The sequence below is a fragment of the Idiotropiscis lumnitzeri genome, chromosome 6 (genome assembly GCF_059441095.1).
Source record: "Idiotropiscis lumnitzeri isolate Australia: NSW breed Sydney's pygmy pipehorse chromosome 6, RoL_Ilum_1.0, whole genome shotgun sequence".
In the NCBI taxonomy this organism is placed as follows: domain Eukaryota; kingdom Metazoa; phylum Chordata; class Actinopteri; order Syngnathiformes; family Syngnathidae; genus Idiotropiscis; species Idiotropiscis lumnitzeri.
The window spans coordinates 1,825,852-1,844,717 of record NC_142396.1 but is presented as its reverse complement, the minus strand read 5'-3'; the positions used below and the strand labels follow the sequence as shown (position 1 = coordinate 1,844,717).

The 18,866-nt window shown below is 45.0% G+C and overlaps 1 protein-coding gene across 5 annotated transcripts; it reads right to left on the bottom strand.

Moving 5' to 3' along the window:
* Positions 1-1,374: 1,374 nt before the first annotated feature.
* sin3aa (SIN3 transcription regulator family member Aa) lies at positions 1,375-18,438 on the bottom strand. 5 transcript variants are annotated; one of them, XM_088299315.1, is made up of 21 exons: positions 18,353-18,438; positions 13,925-14,144; positions 13,211-13,396; positions 12,979-13,085; positions 11,824-12,121; positions 10,710-10,958; positions 10,494-10,646; positions 9,367-9,522; positions 9,185-9,274; positions 8,558-8,676; positions 8,268-8,478; positions 7,589-7,705; positions 7,265-7,503; positions 6,996-7,179; positions 6,278-6,866; positions 5,407-5,576; positions 5,158-5,331; positions 4,881-4,973; positions 4,163-4,257; positions 3,824-4,016; positions 1,375-3,706 (listed from the first exon to the last, which is right to left on the bottom strand). In XM_088299315.1, the coding sequence occupies exons 2-21, from the start codon at positions 14,114-14,116 to the stop codon at positions 3,491-3,493; spliced, it is 3,831 nt and encodes a 1,276-aa protein (XP_088155441.1). In that variant the 5' UTR covers positions 14,117-14,144; positions 18,353-18,438; the 3' UTR covers positions 1,375-3,490. The 5 variants fall into 5 exon arrangements, with proteins under 5 accessions (XP_088155441.1, XP_088155444.1, XP_088155442.1 ...); XM_088299318.1 differs by lacking the exon at positions 18,353-18,438 and adding an exon at positions 17,806-17,984; XM_088299316.1 differs by lacking the exon at positions 18,353-18,438 and adding an exon at positions 16,004-16,263.
* Between the last annotated feature and the right edge of the window lie 428 nt (positions 18,439-18,866).

Below are 18,866 nucleotides of genomic sequence, written 5' to 3'. Positions count from 1 at the left end.
CATTAAAGTTAAAGGCGTGTATTTTTCAAAACACAAATTAAGAGAATACAGTCAAATTCTTTGATAATTAAAAAAAAGTTTGAAATTAAAAAAAAATTTTTTTTTTCAACGAGGTGATCTTTCTGGAAAAAAAAAAATGTTCATCATCATCATAAGAGTAAAATCAAATCTTTAAAAGTGCCACTCTTGCCGACTTTTTGTCTCAAAATCCTACTTGAGTCTTGCTTCCTTCACCTGTGATGGTTTGAAAGACGATTATGGGTTCTTTTCTCACACAGGTTGGACCACCAAGTAAGCTTCTTGACAAATAGTTCCCGGCCGCCTTTAGAAGCCTGCCCGCTGTACGAAATAAATTATTCCTTTGGGGGACACGTCTCCCCACTCGCAGGTGCACTCCACAAAAGTCGAGCGAACAGCCAGAAGAAAGGGGCACGCCATCCAAAGCCCAAGAGCAAATGCGTCTCTTTTGCTGCCAACTTTTTTCTTTTCAGCGCTTTGGCCGACACTTGGGGGTCCGGATAAATGGGTTCCGCCGCTGACGTTTCACCCGCTTATCCCCACACAGAATGATTTTCCTCCTCAGTTCGCCGCCGTGCCAGTGGGAAGCAAAAGAGGCCGGGACTCGGTGAGGCGCCCCGAGGGCGCGCCGAGTTAATTGAAGGACGAGCCCGCGGTCGGGATGGCAGCTCAAAGCGGCTAAATGAGGGCATTCTTTTGTGTTGTCGCACAGGGCAAAGGGCCCCAGTCGCCCTCCTCCCCAACGCTTGCAATCTTTAGAGAAGGGCATCGTACGGCATCGACTCGGCGTCCAATTTTTTATTTATTTTTTGCTCCTCCCTCTGATGTTTGGAAACAGAAAAGGCCAAAAAGCCTTTGACGGAGCCATACAAGACGGCTCAGGATGGTGGCATCTTACTTTTTTTTTCACATTCTGCCGTGTGTGTGAATGTGTGTGTGTGTGTGTTGTCACAATGAATTACCCAGCATGCTTTGAAGCTCCAAAGTCCCAGAAGGATTTCCTTTTGAGATGCATTTATCCGACACCTGCAGAGGTCAGAGCTCTGCATGAACCAAGCTTGCTAAACTGATTCGTTCGCTGGCTTATTTTTCCAACACTTATAATAAAAATAAATAAATAATTAAGAACAGCATTCTCAAAACTAAAGGCCTGGAGACAGTTGAAGGTTTTAGGATGATCAGTTTGATTATTTATATGGAGTACCCCTTCTGCTGGATAGGAAAGGAACATTCACCAAGAAAAAAAAAATGGCGTAGCTTATAGACATTTTTGGGAAGCTTTTCTGATATTTTTGCTGCTTTTGTGCTGAGAGCAAAACAATAAAACTATCACGTTGGCACCATTTTATTGATAGCATGTATTGGTTACAGTTTAAAGCAGGCGTGGGTAAACTACGGCCCGGGGGCCACATGTGGCCCATGAAACGTTCTAATCAAGCCCGCCAAACATGAAAAAAAAATTAATGCATAAACCATGTTAATGTTTTATTTTCTACCACCACAATCAAGTTTAAAAACAAAAAAGAACCTTCGTGGTAGTTGAGCGGTTAGTTACCAGGTTTGCGTCACAGTCGAGCGGTTGCGGGTTCAGCTCTGTCCCTCTCATGTGGAATTGTTTCTCCAGCTTTCTCTCACATTCCAAAAACATTCACGTTAGGTTCAAGTGTGATAAAATTGGATGGGTGGAGGAAGTAAAATTACTCACCCCTTGAAGACGCTGCTCCGGATTTTTTTTTTTAAAGCTGGAAACTTTCAATAGGAATCAACACAAAGGTATGGGAGTAAACGTAATAAGACAAGAATTTACTAAATGGAAGGTCGATTATTTGCTTTAACTTGCAAGCCAAAATTTGAGACCATATGGCTGTATTATACCGCCCCCTGGTGGCCGAGGCATACACACCAGAATTAGTGGCACAATTAATGTCATTATTCAAATAAATTATCATATACATTTAATTATAACTGAATGTTTTCATTAAGTTCAACACTACAGAGTGCCATTTAGTTTTTGTTTTTTAAGGTATTTCCATTCATATAATGGGGGACAGATTACTTGATATATGAGTGTTCTGAGTTATGATCAACACTTGTAAGTTAAGACCACTATTTTGCACGGATGTGTCATTTTTAACTTCCCATTTTTTGTCATCATTACACTTTCTATAAAACTAAAAAAAAAAAAAAAAAAAAAAAAAGAAGGCAATCCACACGCGTGACGTTTATATTGTGAAACAAATAAAAAGACAGACAGGAATAAAAGTCCACAGACATTTAATCATTGTTGGCTACAAATGCGTTTTTTATTATTACTTTAAATAATGTCTAAATTAAGGGACGAAAGACATGCTCATGGGACTTTTCCAATATCAAAAATACAACTGGGAGGAGAGGTAAAGGGCTGCAGGGGGGGGGGCTGGGCTCAAGGTCGGATGATTGCAGTGCTTTGCTTTCTTTTTTTTTTCAGGAGAATTGAGAAGAAAATATATTTGTCATTTATAAAATCAGAAAAACCTGGATACATTTCTACTTTTCTGTGTTTTTCTTTCTTACTACTTAAAATTAAAAAGAAGAAAAGACATAAAAGAACACACAAAGAGAGAGAGTGGGTCCGCGCTCCTCAGGGTCCGGTGCAAGGTGGGACAAAAAACAGCATGTTTGCATCATCAAGTCCCTTTGGTAAAAACTGTAATAAATGTTGTCTTTCTCCTCTCTTTCTTTGCTTTTTTTTTTCTTCCTCCTTTACATTCTAACAATTAGCTCGGAAAGTTCCACTAACACAACAACACGCTCTGGTCTTAAAAAGTCTTGAGAATATTTACAGTCTATTTACAAGGTGTGTGTGTGTGTGTGAGTATTGGCGGTGGGCTTTTTCTAGTTATTAAAAACAAAAAGTTGCATCCCAGGGTGGCGAGGATGAGGCATGTTAATAGAACAATATATAATATATATTATATGTATATATGTACAACACATAGCTTTACAACGGTGCATTCTTGAGTCCAAAGCGTGTCGCGAGGCGACCTGCTTGTCTGTGGCCTCACGACACGGTTTGGGAGGCTCAGCCCGGAACAGGAAGTGAGTCGTGATTGGGTGTTGGTCGCCATCCCCCAAAAAATGGGAGGCCGCTTGTTGTTGTTGTTTTTTTCCTGAATAAGTGCACTTGTCCAGCATGTCCGGGCTGGCTTAAAGATGCACCCCCCCCTCCCCCCTCATCCGCGTTGAGATCGTGTGGACGGCGGAATGGTAAAGCGACATTTACTGTAGAAAAAGCCATGTTCACTTGGTGAGTGCTGGTGAGCGGGACAAAACCATTCCCGAGTTTTGGCACCCGTGAAGGATGGGGTGGAGGGGGGTTGAGGGGTGTTCCCAGCTAAAAATGCTGGTAAAAAACAGTAACCCCACCACCACTGGAGCAACATACACACATAGCGCCTTAAAAACAAATCGCTTCCTGACCTGGAGCCGTTCGCTACGGGTTGTACTTGACGCGGTATTTGCTGACGTTGCGGAAGTGGAGGACCTCGGGCTGGCGCGTGGTGCTGCAGGGCAAAAGTCCGTCGCGGCCCTCGCCCATCAGCCACTTGTCAGTGTCGGCGGCCATGTCGGCGCTGACGCGCTCCTCGGCCCACGCCGCCAACCACGCCTGGAAGCGCTTGTGGAGGCGTGTGCTTACGCGCTCGTGGGACTGTGGGCAGAGAGAAAGAACGGTGGCATTGTTACGCCAAGTTCGTTTGTTTGTTTTGTTTCTCTCTCCCTCCCCCTCCCCCTCTCCCAACGGCACAGAGTCAAATGGGGCCCTCACCTGGTGCGCTCGCATCAGCGCAGTGCGTCGGTACATGTAGTCCTCCGACTTGAAGACGTACACCATTTTGTAGGAGTTGAGCTTGAACATGCACTCCATCTTCTCCTTGTCCAGCGGCTTCTTGCCTCCCTCGCCGGAATCCTTGTCCAGCTGCTCGCGACACTTCTGGTACTTCCGAATCCGCCGAAGATTCCTGGCGACAACATGAGTCATGAACGTGTCTCTACTACAAGCCAAAATCATCTTTTGCAGATTATTGTTCCTTAACCGATTATTGCGGCGTATTTGGCATGGGTAGCGCATGGAGCCCTGAAAAAAAAATCCATCAATGTGCCTCACCTGGGGAGAAAGACGGGCTTCTGGGCCAGATGTTCCCTTAACTCGGGTGTGGTGTTGTCCGGGTTCAAGTAACGCCCCACGTAATCGGACCACCGCTGCAGACACAGAGTACGATATTGCTCCACTTTGACGTCTGAATGCGGCATTTACAAACCGATGCAACGTCATTTTTTGGTGTAGCCAGCTACAATTTGAAATACGATTTGCATCCGTCACAATATTCGCAGAGCAACCTGCACATGATCTATTTCACATGCTTTTTTTTTTTTTTTTGGGCAGTTATTTGACCCCAAATTCTTTTTTCTAGCCATAGTTCTTAAGAAAGAAAGTTCTGAGAAAGAAGGGAATGTGTAAACTTTGAATTGTATCATTGTAATTTTTTTCCCTCATGTTTTGGGGCTGGAACTAAAAGGAACAAACAATTGAGAGCATCATAAGTGAAGGATATGTCGCAAACGGCAAGAAATTGTCAAGAATAAGAAAAGTGACAAAAGAAACAGAGCAAAAGAATTAAAAAATAATTACATTTGTTCACATGTGAACAACACAAATGTATTTATTTTTTTAATGTCTTGCTTTTTTGGGGGGTTGGGCTGGTTTCACTTTGCTTCAATGGGCAAAATGAATTTGAGATATGGGTAAATTGAGTGACGAGCTTCCGCAAGGCACAAATGAAACTCAAAGGCCCAAAAAGTCCAGAGCCGGCCGCAATTCTCACCTCTGCCTCTAGGGGCTCGTCAGGGTTCTCCTCCTCAGTGTCGAGCAGCTCTAACGTCAGCTGCACCAGGCCTCTGTTCCTTACAAACATCACCTAGAAGGAAACAAACGCAAAGATGATGCCAGGTGACTGTTCCCACTGCGGCGCTTTATTTTTAACCGCAGCGAGTAAGTACCAGGGGGGTTATTTAGGGTAAAATATATGTTTCTCCCCAATTTGCAGACGTGACGTTAGCGGACGTAACGTAATGATGTGCGTCAGCCTTTTCTTTTCTTACCTTGAAGCAGTTCTCATCCGACATGAGTTGTTCTGCTTTGCGCTGGTAGGCGCCCTCCGAGGAGTTCCGGGAAGACGACGTGGACATGGATCCCCCGCAGGCGCCGTTTGCACTCTCGGCCAAGTAGAGGTCCGTCACCTGGACGCAGATCTCGTCGCTCACGATGTGCTGGAGCTGCGAGAGGACGCGCGAGTCCAGTATTGAATTTGAGGCGAGAATGGCGTCACCGCCGCAGACGAGGAGGCTCACCTGCCGGACGATGCTCTGGATGAGCTTGTCCATGGTGAAGGCGATGTAGGCGTGAATGGTGAACATTTCCCTCAACGAGTCCTCGTATTGCGACGCCTCCATGTTGCCGTCGAGCAGGTTGCGAACCATCTCCAAGAAGGCCGAGTAGTAAACCTCCACGTCGATGTCCACTGGTGGGAGATTAATGACAAACGATTGATCGTATGGAACTGATTGCTAATTGATAGTGTCTTGAAGCAATCGAGGCAAAATGTTGGTTGCAGTGAAAATGACTCAGACTCAGAACAAGACTACCGTATTTTCCGGACTATAAACCGCTACTTTTTCCCTAGATTTTGAACCGCGGCTTTTCTGTCGATTTTTCTTTCACCCGTAGGGGGCGCCCTATGGTTCAGAAAATACGCTAAATAAATCTCAATTTTTTTTCCCTCTTGAGTCTGTTCTGTTTTAATTTGCAAAGTTGTTGCCGTGTTAAAAGGCACTCTTTTAACAATCTGTTTATGTGCATTTGCATTACAAAATCGTTCTGTACATGCAGTAAACAAGTCATTTTTTTCAACATAGAAAACGGCAGCTCATAGCTTGGTGCGGCTTGTGTGTCGTTTAATTCTTCATTTAATTAAAAAAAAAAGTGCCCTTCAACAGGAAGTTGAATTACCGTAATTTCCCGACTATAAGAAAATAAATAAAATAAAATTGACTGAGGAGCAGAATGTTTATACCCCCGCTTCTGATCAAAGTGAGCAAAAAGTCCATTTTCAGTTGACACCAGAATTTTGGTTTGTTTTATTGCTGCTTCTCCTTCTGGTGCGTCCCCCCCCCTCCCCCCTGTAAAGTCTTCCCATGAAAAACGCAACACCTCGTTACTCACTGGGCTCCTTGAGTCTCAGCTGGATGGCCGGGTTGTCGTTCTTCTCCTTCTTTAGTCCGAGAACCTCCCGTTCCCATTCTCGTTCACGCACGTCCTCCTCGATCTGTCGCTCGGCCTGCCAGTAGAGGCGGAGGAGCCGCGAGCACAGCGTGTGGTGCAACCGCAGGAAGATGTACCAGTTGTTGTTGACGTAGAAGAGGTTGTAGGCGTCGTCGCAGCCGCGCAGCTTCTGGGCCGCCGTGTTGCTGAACAGCAGCTTGGACTTTGAGGGGCTGCCGCCGCCGCCGGGGATGCCGTTATGCTTCTTGGAGGGGACACCCTCCTCGACGTCCATCTCCTCGTCCTCCTCCTCCTCTTCCTCCTCCACATCGGAGAGCTCGCCGCGCTGAGCAAACAGCAAGTCGGGGACAAAGTGGTACATGATCTGCTTGATCTTGTACTTGTCCTCCTTCTGAATGCCAGTCTGGCGTTTGACGTGGTGGATGATGAGGGCCGCCGCGTCCTCCAGGATCTGTCGGTCCTCATATGCCCGGGTCAGGTGGGGGCCTGCGGGCGGGCTGGCGTTCTCCTCAGAAGCCTGCTCTTGGCGCTGCAGGGCAAAAACAGTCAATTTTAGTCTGAAGTATGCACCATATGACGTACGCACCCTGCTCAGCATCGTGGACCAAAAGTAGATTCGTTTTGAACATTGTCACGGCAGCACTGGCAGAGCGCTCACTTCATCGTAGATGCTTTCGATTTCGTTGAGCAGAGACTTGGAGCGCAGCACTTTGGTGTCGTTCTGCTTGAAGTTAATGCCCTGATGGTCCAGAGACTTGAGGTAATACTTCTCGTTCTGCTCCCGCCAGATTTTATTAAAACCTCGCTGGGCTTCCCGCCACTCCTCCTCCTTGGTTTTTAGCCTGGACGGTTGCAGGACACGTGAATGGATGAAAAATTCAGTTTCGTAAAATCACAAAGTGCACGCCAATCAGGTCAGACGCGCACCTTTTTAAAACAATGGGGACGGAAACAGCCGGATTCTTCTTCAGGCCGTCGATAATGCCCGGGGCTTTATCGCTGTATATCCTCTGGATGGCTTTTCGGTGCACCACCTCGGAAGAACCGCCCAGCGTGTTGTCCAAGCGGAATTTGGCCTGCTCCTCCGCCGACATCCGCGATATCTTCCGCTGCACGGACTCCAGGACTCGGATGGTCGCCAGGTTGGTTTCCAGCACCACATCCAACTGGAAGAGGAACACATACATTTTGTTTGGTCTAGTTTAGTCCTTTGGCGCGACGGATGTTCCCAAGTCGTAAGAAGTAACTCACCTCAAAACGCTCATCCTCGCACCTGTAGATGTGCTCCTCGTACTGCGTCTTTTTGGAGCTGACAAATGTGGAGTCCTCGGACCAGGAGGGCAAGGACACCCAGGTGTCGTTTAGTACCTGAGGCCACCGAGAACAAACCATGTCAACGGGTGAGAGGTTGATGTACAGTAGCGATGGACGATATGCTTTTTTCAGGGCCGGTATCGATTATTAGTGGTCATGGAGGCCGATAACCGATATGTCAAGCCGATATTCATTAGTTAAAAAAAAAGGAAAAGGGGGGGTGAAAAAGCAGACAGGCAGCTTACTGCTGATTGTCTGCTACCCACTGCACAGGGAAACAATCAGATGGTGCTGTGGGCGGGCCAATCTGCTTCTGCAGGCAGGGCCACCAGCACAGCAGAGAGAGTGCGAGAGACGTGCACTGCAGCGAGCCGAAATAAACCAGCAATTAAGTTCTTAAAAAGGCTGATGCCGATTTTCCGTAAAATGGCAAATATCGGCCATGATAATCGGCCGATAATAAGTCTATCACTACTGTACAGGTACCTTTACTAAAAGCTTCAGGATGGGAACTGTTTTGACTCTCAAGTCAACAAGCAAAATGTTGTTGACCTGTGCGGTTATCAGAGTATTCAAGAGAACGATTTTACTTCCTTGGTGCCGCTGCTGTCCTCACCTCTTTACAAAGAGGCGTTCTCCCAGTGCATTTGGGCTGCTGGTAGCTTTTGGGCAGCGCTCTGTAACTGGAGCCGAGCCTTTTGCAAGAAGCGTAGTCAATCTCCATGGCGATGCCCTCGGTGGCTCGCTCCTTGGGGTACGCCTCCATGTGGGACATTTCCCGGTACCCCAGGAAGTTTTTGAACCAGGTGAACAGCTCCGGGAATTTCCTGGAGTGAAGGTTTGGGATGGTTGGGTGAGGGATAAGCGGTAAAGTGAGCGCCAGGAATCAAAATGCCGAGCACTCACCCTAGAAAGGGAAGCACCAGCTGCACCAGCTCAGTTCGGGAGATCACCTCCTGATTGAAGATGACTAAGCATCGCAAGAAGTTATCGTAGGCCTCCGCACTCCGCAAGGCTTTGCGCACCTTCCATGAGAAACACATTGGAGAATTTAGGACGCAGGTAAACAACATCTATTTGTCTCCTCCTTTAACAAAATAAAAACAAAAAAAAAACAGCCTTGTCCTTTTCGGCCATATATCGATGTGGCCCGTGAGAGTAATTGACAATATTTATATCATTTAATTTCCCCTCCCACATTTCAAATCACCCATGTTTGGTCAATCGAAGACTCAAAATTTTGTTAGCTCGTTTTTCATTCGGCAATGGCTTCAGGAAGTTATACCAGATGAATACATCGAAAAGAAGATATTGTTATAGATGACATTTAATAATGGCAAAAATAAATGCTGGAGTGAGGTGAGTGCGATGCGAAACCAAAAACTAAATTTGCGGCCCATTTCAGAACCAGATCAAAAATTGTGAGGTACACGTCTGTCTAAAGATTTAAAGTGAATGCATATTGTGTTTATTTGCATTATAAAAATAACAAAGAAACATTTTAAAAACAAGTGTCACAAAATGGAAACACACCTTGTCAAAGAACAACGACTCGGTTCCGACTCCGTGCTTGCTGCCCTCAGCCATGGACGAATCTTTCAAATTCAGTAACTTGGGCTTCTTCTGTTTTAGTTAACAAACAAAAAAAAAGGCACTTGAAGGACAAAGCCGTCCTACGAGTGAAACTTAAGAGAATGAATGCGTGTTTTGCATACCTTGATGGGGGGCGTGGCTCCGGGAGCAGAATGCCGGCGGATCTGGAAGCCATTCTGATTGGGCCTCTGCTTGTTGTTGAGCTGCAGCTTCTTGGTGGTGCCGCCGTGATCGTTCCGTACCGACTCGGCCTTCTCGGCTGTCGTCTTGCTCAGGAGCTGAGTGGAGTGGAAATGTTTAGGCAACAAGCGCGCCATTGGACTGCGCGGAAAGGAGAGGTTCACTATTGTTGAGGATCGAGTTTGGAACGTGTTGCAAAGGTTTGTGCAGCTTGTGGCAACGTTCACAATAACTTGAAGCTATAATTGCGGTCAAGGTTACATTAACAAAGTCTTGGGCAAAGGCTTTGATTTCTTACGCTATGTACACATGATTTCTTCATTTATTTTTTACTAAATTTGCTCGTAAATAAATAATACATGCAAAAATTGCACATGGATAATTAAAATAGTCTGTGGAAGAATTTGTATAGTTTTGGAATTTTAATGATAATTTGTTTTGAGTTTTATATTTTAAATTAAATTTGTTTTAATTAGTTTTCCGGGCAAGTTTGTTATTTTTTATTTTTTTTAAAAAACACTTTAGTTACCACGTTAGTTTTAGTATCAGTTTTAGTTTTCTTTTAAAAAAAAAAGTCCTTTTGCGCATGTTCGAGATTAAAAAAAAAAAAGACCATGTAAGTATTGTGCAGTGAAAATTCAACAAAAATATGACGTTAAAACATTTTGATAATACAGGGTAGAGTTTTAGTCCACAGACTTTGAATCACAATAAGTGCCGCGCATATCGCTTCTAAAGTTGGATGAAGGCATGCATGCATGCATGTGCCTTGTTTGCGAAGTTGCCAACTCCTAAAGTTCATTTGTGGGTTGAATTCCTGTACAATGTAGGATTTTTTTCCCATAACGCGTATATATTTTTAGTTTTAGTTATTTTGTGTGTTTTCGTTTCCTAAAATAACCTTGGTCTGCAGTAACACAAATCAGTGTTAAAAAAAGAGATCACAGCAAAAGAGGTGAATAATCCATGATATAAAACTCCAAATGTACAATTTTAAAATCCGCGATGTGGCGAGACCGTGAAATGCGAATTGCGATATTAGCAGAGAACAAATTCAAGCGTCGCTCACCACGGAACTGTTGGCGTCTGGAAGAAACTGTCCAAACTCGGAGAGCAAGTCCTCTTGGTTCTTGAAGAGCCGGGCAACCTGAGCGTAGACCTCTTGCTCCGTCAAGGCTGGCGTGTAGTTTCCGCCGGCCTCCTTGGCGTTCCGTTGCTCCTTCTGCATAATTATGTGTTAATCGAACAAAAGCGGAATTTTCTCGTGGAATCCTCGAGGGCTGACCTGGTACGTGTGAAGGATCTCCAAGAAGGCTTTGTAGATGTTGGGTTGACCCTGGAAGCGGTTCTTGATCTTGTTGACGTAGTTGATGGCGTGGTTGAACTCCACCGGCTGGTTGTTCTGCGCCGGCAGGCCGGCGGGCATCCCGCTGAGCGGCGGGTGGAGCGGCACGGGCGGCGAGCGCGGCGCGGTGTACGTCGGGATGGACGGGTTGCTCTGGTTGCCCGGCGTCGGTGCCTGGGTCAGGGGGGGCTGCGAGGAGGGACACAGCATGACGGTCAATGGGGAAACTTATTCTGCAAACCGCAACTGGGGCGCATATTTGCTCGTGTGCACATTCAGCGGAAGCACATATTGGATCATTACACCGAGATCTGGAAAGTGCATCCTGCTGTGTTTCCCACTTTAGCCACACAAGGACAGTAAGTGACAGAAACTCATAAAAAAAAGAAGAAATAAAAGAACAGAATGTACGCTGCGACGTGAGCGACATTTGTCTTTAAGCGAGGTGGCTTTCATCCACACTCCCCCCCCAATGTTTTTCATGCCATCAAAGTGTATGTACTTGTATTTCTAAAAATTGTTTAAAAAAATGCTACTTAACAATAACGCCCGTGTATTTCATAGATGTTCGTGAAACTGTTTCATTATCTATTCATTCCTAGTGGCTAAATGCTTTTGAAATCAAAACAAATCGACCAGCATCACAGAACAGATTGTGTTGAGAGCAAAATTCCCTAAACTTGATGGAATGCACAAATGTAAGTTTTTTTTGATATGTCGCAAAAAGTTAAACCACCACTAATTTTGTGATTCGTAGTAGGGCTAGGCGAAATAGCTGAAAACTATATCGGTCGATATCGATATATATATATATTTTTTACTTTTGAAAGTAAAAAAAAAAGGGAAAAAGGCTGAATTCTGATTTGTTTTATTTCAAAATGTTACATTGAACCTTCAAAATTCAATCACCTAACTATCGCAATACATATCGATATTGAATTATCGGCACAGCCCTAATTTGTAGATTCACCTATTCGCCGAGTTTTGGCTGAAAATATCGCAACATCTTTTGGCATTAAGGAACACCGTCGAGGGAAATGCGATAAAAACTCACTTTGCTCATCTTGGCTGGGACGGGCTGCGTGAGGAGGGTCGGCGCGCTGGTGGTGGCGGCGGGTGGGGCCTGGGCAGGGTGCTGCGTGCTGGGCGCACCCGTGATGGGGATGTTCTGCACCGAGATGCCGTGCGGAGTGATGTGGTGGATCTGGCCGGGCGTCGTCACGTTGACCAAGTCGTTGGTCTGCACCTCGATCTTGTAGCCGGGCGGCAGGAAGGTGTTGAAGCCCATGATGAGGTCGGGGTGTCCTTTGAAGAGCTGCGACACCCGGCTGATGACGCCAGGGGTGTCGATGCTGGCGACGCAAACACAAGCAGGGTTCATTGTCGGGATTATTATCGCTGTCGATGGAATAAATGCGGAGAATGTAGACGAGGGACGGGTCGAATGCGACCACAATCTGAGTGACCCCTTGATTAATTCCCCCGACCACAAAAAAAAATTTGGGGGGGAACAAACACCAAAAAATTTTCACACAAACATATAGAAACATTTAAATACATGTCTTGATGAAAAACTGGGCGAAATGTGGGGGGCGGGACCATGGGTGAAAAAAATCCCCCAGTAAACTTCCAAAAATCTGGCGGACATGCAAATCCACGGATACGGAATTATAAATATCTTCTAGGTTTTTTTTTTTTGTGGCAATATCGCCCATCACCACAAGATGGCAGACATGTCTTAGTTGGGCTGACATTTTTTTTGCAGCTGAGGAATGGAACGCAGGACAAACCATTTTAATTGACTTGATTTATGCGCAAAAAATGAACAATTAGTTCTTGCACAGCTGGGACAGGCTCCAGCACCCCCGCGTGACTCTTGTGAGGAGAAGCGATACAGATAAAGGATAGATGGATAGTTCTTGCCCTTAATGGTGGTTTCTTGTTCAGTAGTTTTGTGCCATCCTTGAATGGTATTTTTTAATGCAAGAGAGGTCTTTTGCAGCAGAAATAAAGTAAAAAAAATAAAATCACTATACATGCAGTGAAAAAAGTCATATCAAAAACAAAATATCTGATGAGCCTGTAATTTGTCCACATTTGAAATAAAAGTTTTGTCCTACATCTTGCTCGGTCGTGTGTGCACTGATGACAAATTGTGGACCCCTCCGAGAATTGAAGTCGCCCATCCCTGATGTATAATCCTCCTCACCTTTGCGACTTGAACTCTTTCATGATGTCCAGGAAGTCGTTGTAAACCTGAGGCTGGTTCCCAAATTGCAGCTTGACTTGATCCAAGTATGACAATGCATCCTCCACCTATGGAAGGCGAGAAGAAAGAAAATGAAAGGGAGGATAGGAAGAAGAAAGTTACTGCATGAGTTCATCGGCCATCTTCCACGTTTGGAAATGAATTTCCTACCCACTCGGTCGGCTCGACTGACCTTAAGCCGCTGAAACTGCTGCTGGCCCTGCGGCGAGGCCTGAGGCGCAGCCGCGTGGCTGTGCGCCGGCATCACCGGAGGCCCGTGCGATTGGACGGCAGCGGGGCTGTGGTGGTGCGACCCCCCGTGGACGGCCGGGCTCGGCGCGTGCCCGTGGCCACCGCTGTTCTGAGCCACCGTGGGAACCTGCGAAATAGAACAACGCGTGTTGCTCACACAAAACACTCTCGTCGCAACATTTCTACAACAACTTTTCCAATGCTGTTTGCGCGTGCGCTCCATGCGGCTCGTTCATCAACGTGTCCTCAAATTCTGATTTTGAAGACGAGCCTCGCGTTTGTCACTTCTTATTTGCAGAGTTCAAACAGCTTTTCCGAGTTAAAATTCAAGCGCACCCAAGATCAAATTTCAAGCTTGTGGTAACTTAACACATCGACATGACAACAGTGAATGGAGAATGTGAACACCCGCCGGTTACAGCTGGTTGACCGTCTCATGTTACCAACTTGTTGTACTTTGCTGAATACATTTTATGCAGATTTCCTTTTCTAAACATTGAACAGATTTCACCTTATATTCATTTTATTTAAAACTGTTCACCATCTCAATCTCAAAACAATGTATGAGCAACTAATAGAGTTTTTTTTTATTTTTGGACATTATTGTAGAACAGTTCAGCTACTAAATATCACTTTTCTTTTCTTTTTTTCATACCTGGTATCCTTGCGGGACAGAGTACTGGACGCCTGAGGTGGGCTGCATGTTGTCGGCCGCGGCCTCGTACACCGCCGGCGGCGCCGGGGCCGGGGCCAGGACGCGGTGCTGGAAGGTTTCGGCGTTGCCCGGGAGGCGCCGCTGCTGGGACGCAAAAACCGTTTCCTGATCCTCCAGTCGCCGCTTCATCATGAACTCATACTCGACGGAGCTGAGGGACCTGCGACGGACGTGGGGGGAGAAAGCATGAGTTGAGACTCGATCTCCTGGTGTTGTTTTGGAGCCTTCTCTTTTAAAACCTTCACTTTGGAGTTACATGATGGAGTTGCAACCTAGCAGACAGAGCTGCATGCAAAACATAAAACTCACTGAGAAGAAGGTGTGGTGGGACAAAGTGAGCTATTGCATTACGGTTCTGTGCATTTTGTGGTGTTCAGGACTTACAAATTTGAACATCAACTTCATTTGTCCTCTTTAAGATCGCAGGTGATTTTGGGCTGGCCAACTAATCGCAAGGCAAATATTGGCAAACATGCATAAACTCACATTCACAAAATTAGAGGTTGACTCGAAATTAACTTAAATGCAGCTTTTGCAAGGACATCTGCTTGTGAGAACTTAAAATTGTTAGATTTAGGGATTCTCAATCACAGTTTTTTTTTTGTACCTAAATCTGAGTCAATTCATTACGAGTATCTGTTGATAGAGACCCGACACCGCTGCAATCTATTAAGAAGAAAAACAGAATGATGTCGCCATAGTAACTATTCTACTTTTCAAAAGCTATATTAGGGTATCCCAGGAGTTGTTTGTTTGTGATTTTTCTCACCACTTCTCTCCACAAACTTGAAACGTGTTGCCGTTTTGTTAAGCAGAATAGTTCAGTATTATTTTGTTGCTTTGAGAACTTCAAAAATTAAGAAAATAACCTGATACTGACTTCACAAGAAAAAAACACAAATATACTGGGAAATGTTTGACCCCTTTGAATCCCAAGTAAAAATATTTTTTTTTGTTGATTGAGTACCTCTACTTTCCAAATCTCCATTTTAGCAAAACTCTGTCGACGTTCCACAAGAATGGCTAACAATGAATGGAACGGAACCAAAGTGAAAGTGGTGTTTAACTGTTTTATCGCCCACAGGGCGACATTTAAAGCACTTTTGTGTCTTTTTTTGTAACGAGAGTTGAGGACAAACACACAATGGCTGTGGCCAATCACGGCTACCGACCCGCTACGTCACCGAAGCAACAAACGTGCGGGAGTCGCTCCGCCATTTACTACTTCCCCAAACTACCGCGACTCTTCCGCGAAAAAAAATGTGAGTGTTTACAGTCGTAAAGATGCAACTTGATTTAAAAGGCACGCACGCTCCAACATGTAGACTACAAACTCGAAGCTATCTTAAGCGAGCGTCGCCCTCCCAATGCAGAGGAGACGCAATTGTGGACAAAAACGCTGATAAATCCACCTAACAAAAAAAACTATTGAGTCTTATTTGTGCGGTGCATTGGAAGTCCTGAGCCACTCGCAGTAGCACCCACGCTGCCCCCTCCTCTTTTTACGCGAGGCCTTGCCCCACAAGCACCGACCTCGAGTTCCAAACGTGGCCGCCATTTGGTGGAGCATGTGCGGCAAGGATGGACCCCGCCGAGGCGCTCTACGTCGATGGAGGTAAGCGCGACACAAACACACGAAAAAGGTCACCGACTCGCAGGTTCCTTCGCGCGGGGAGGGTGAGGCTTCTGATAGTTAACGTCTACTTCACCTCATAACTTGATGTGTCGCGGGTGTGGGGGGAGTGTTTCGCGGTGTTAGCTGCTAGCTAATGTAAACAACATGAGGAGCCCCGACACGGAGGGACGTCCGGAGGAGGCGAACTGGGGAAGCACAATGCGGCTAACTAGGAGCGTCGTTGAAGCATCCGCTCCCGATTCACTCAAGCGAATAGTTTGAATGACAATATGCGTGATTTGGGTGTGTTTTTTATTTGTTTCTTTTTTTTTAGCGGCAGACTGCTGGGGAGCTTGGTGGCTAGCCGCGTTAGCTCGCTGAATGAATTTCCAAGCTCAACTCACCCCTCTCCTTTAAGTTCGCCGACCGTGCTCCGGTAATCCGTTCGGCGGCGTTTAACCACGATGCCTCCAGCCGGGGTGCAGTCCGAAGCGAGCGGTGTGTCAAACGCGACTTATTCGGCTTTGTGTATTGCAAAAGAAAAACAAAAACAAAAGATGATGTGGAGCTGCAAAGTGGGTCGAAAAAAAATCTTCCCGACAGGGGAAAACAATCTCCGTTAGGTTAGCTAGTGGGCGGGGCCGTACCGGCTGGTATAACCATGCCCTCTTGTGGGTTGTTATTGGGTAATTCGGAGAGAAAGCGACGCGCAGGGGCGGGTTTGCGCATCCGGATTGGCTGTTGGCGCCATCAATCCATAATTGAGCTCGCGGACAAGGGCGCTCTCCCATTTTGACTGGGAGCGCGACAACGGCTGAGGCAAAACAAAATAGTTTGCTGTCAGTTGTTTTATATGAAATACACAATGTGAGGCTTTTTATTTTTGCGGCGAGGAATAAAGACTTAATTGTGCGCGTGTGTGTGGGGGGGGGAGGGCTGCGTGCGCGCGCACGTGGTTGCTGTTGATTTTTAGTCGAACTGCTTTGCTTCTTTGTTTTCATGGCAGGAGAAAAATCAGAATGAGAAAAAAGTTGCGATATCTGGAAAACTAAATGCGATAGTATAATCATATTTCGAAAGGAAAAAATAGTCTACAGATCTAAAAATCTATGGGATAGATAGAAAAAAAGTTGTATTATCACGAGATAAAAACTTGAAATGTTGCAAGAACTGAAAATCCCAAATTTATGACTAAAATTGTTATCCAAGACAAAAAAAAATGTTATTTAAATGCTTAAAAATCCTGATACTGTGAGAATGAGGCTGTGATATAACAAGAAAAAAAATGAAATCTCATGAAATCAAAATTATCCATTTACTGTGAACCTACTATATTTGTTGAAAAATGTAATGTTACTGCATAAAAAACTAATTTAATTAAGTTGTAATATTAGAAGAAACAAACTTGAACTTTTAGGAGGAAAAGATATCCGTAGGTTACAAATTAACGGATATTTTGAGAGATAAAACAGCAATTTTAATGTCGAAATAATCCTAAATATAAGACAGTAATACTTGAGGGGGTCCAAATATAACTAAAGTAACAATATTAGGCAACAAGAAAAACTTGACATTTCATAAGAAACAAAAATGCCAAGGATAGAAGTAAAATAATATTTTGAGAGAAAAACTTGTTTTAATTCATAAAATCATAATGTTGGGTGGATAAATAGATAGTGGCAATAAAGTTGTAAATAAAAACAAAAAATAGTGAATCCAAATGTTAAGAGAATGTACTTGTAATACCGTATTATTGGAAATAACTTGACATGGATGAAGTCGTTCTGTAAGAAAAATATACTTAATTTAATGAGAAAATATTTATAATTTTATGAGACAAGTCTTCATTTTAAGAGAAACCACAACTTTTCATTTTACGAACGAAAATAATATCGTGTCGAAAGTGCCTTGACAAAACACTTGCTGGAGTTTTTCACTTGACACTTGACTCGCTTTTTGGTCAACCTTTTCCGGATGAAACCCCGCCTACTTTTGGGAAAAACCCCAGCCAATCACGTTGCTAACTTGCAGTGAAAGCATCGCCCACGATAGGCGGAGCTTTAAACACCAGCCCGGGATTCCTCCTCAATCCTCGGTTCCGACTGTTTTTTTTTGTTTTTTTTTGCTCTCCCAAAACTAAGAACGGGACAGGACGCGACAAATGTCAATTCGTCAACAAACACACACGCACCGTCGAAGAACATACCCTTCGGTAGTCGTTTAATCCGTGTCACATTTCGCCTTTTGTTTTTAGACGGTGCTCGGTCGAAGCGCCGAACAAAAGGGGCTCCCTTCCGGAACAATGCGAAAGTCATTCGTTGGCTCCTCGACGTCGCTGGCGCATTTGAATTAACAACAAGCTCATTTTTGATGGGTCATTTTCTCTCATCGTATATCATGCCCCCCCCAAAAATGTCGAAGCACAACACAACAACACGTCCTCCTCCCCTCTACACACACGTCCCCTCCTCCCATTTGCAAACATGCTCGATTGACCGTCAAACAGAGCAGAACGCCCCGCGTTACGTTTCTGCTATTATATGAAACGAAACAAAAAGCACCATTAAGATAATGTTTTCAACACTATTCACGTTACGTTTGTACTAGCGAACACAGACACACACAAAAAGCATCTAAGCATGCGATCGTCTGCCCAACACAAACGCTCCAAACGCCGTTCGCTTATTCATCATCAACAAGCCACGCAAAGTGCACTGGTGGGTTTTAAAATGGTTGACTTTGGGGTTACATACCCAGCAGGGATTAAGACGAAGGGACTGCGTACTCCTGATGTTATTCGTGTTTGGAACAAAATAGTTGGGGAACGCCCCCCTCCCCCCTCCCCCCTGCGTTGGCATTGGCGCGCGTCACAACGCGCGTCACCGGGTTTGAACAGTTGCCGCTAAAACGCACGCGCACTCAACCTAAATGCATTGCAAAAAGTCTGCTCTTTGATGCTCACGCGCAATGGAAAAACGCCATAGACAGGCTAATGAGCCTAGCTGATGTCAAAGTTGTACTTAAACTTCGAACAACTTATTGAATACAAATGATACGGCAACATATCCAGACAGATAAAACAATACTCACGTGGATATTCTTTATCCTCAGTGAAAGCATGTATTAAATTGCCAACAGTGGGCAAAATCACATCATTGTCATTGAATTAGGGGTGGCGTGGCTCAGTGGTTGAGTAGTCGCTTCCCCACCGAGAGTCTCATCACTAGCTCAATGAGCTAAAAGTGTTTAGCCCATTGAACAAAAAAA

Coding starts and splice junctions, on each gene's coding strand:
- sin3aa (XM_088299314.1), bottom strand. Junction 10,647..10,709: donor AGATCCTTCACACGTACCAG/GTCAGCCCTCGA, acceptor ATAATTATGCAG/AAGGAGCAACGGAACGCCAA. Junction 3,707..3,823: donor CGCTGATGCGAGCGCACCAG/GTGAGGGCCCCA, acceptor CTCTGCCCACAG/TCCCACGAGCGCGTAAGCAC.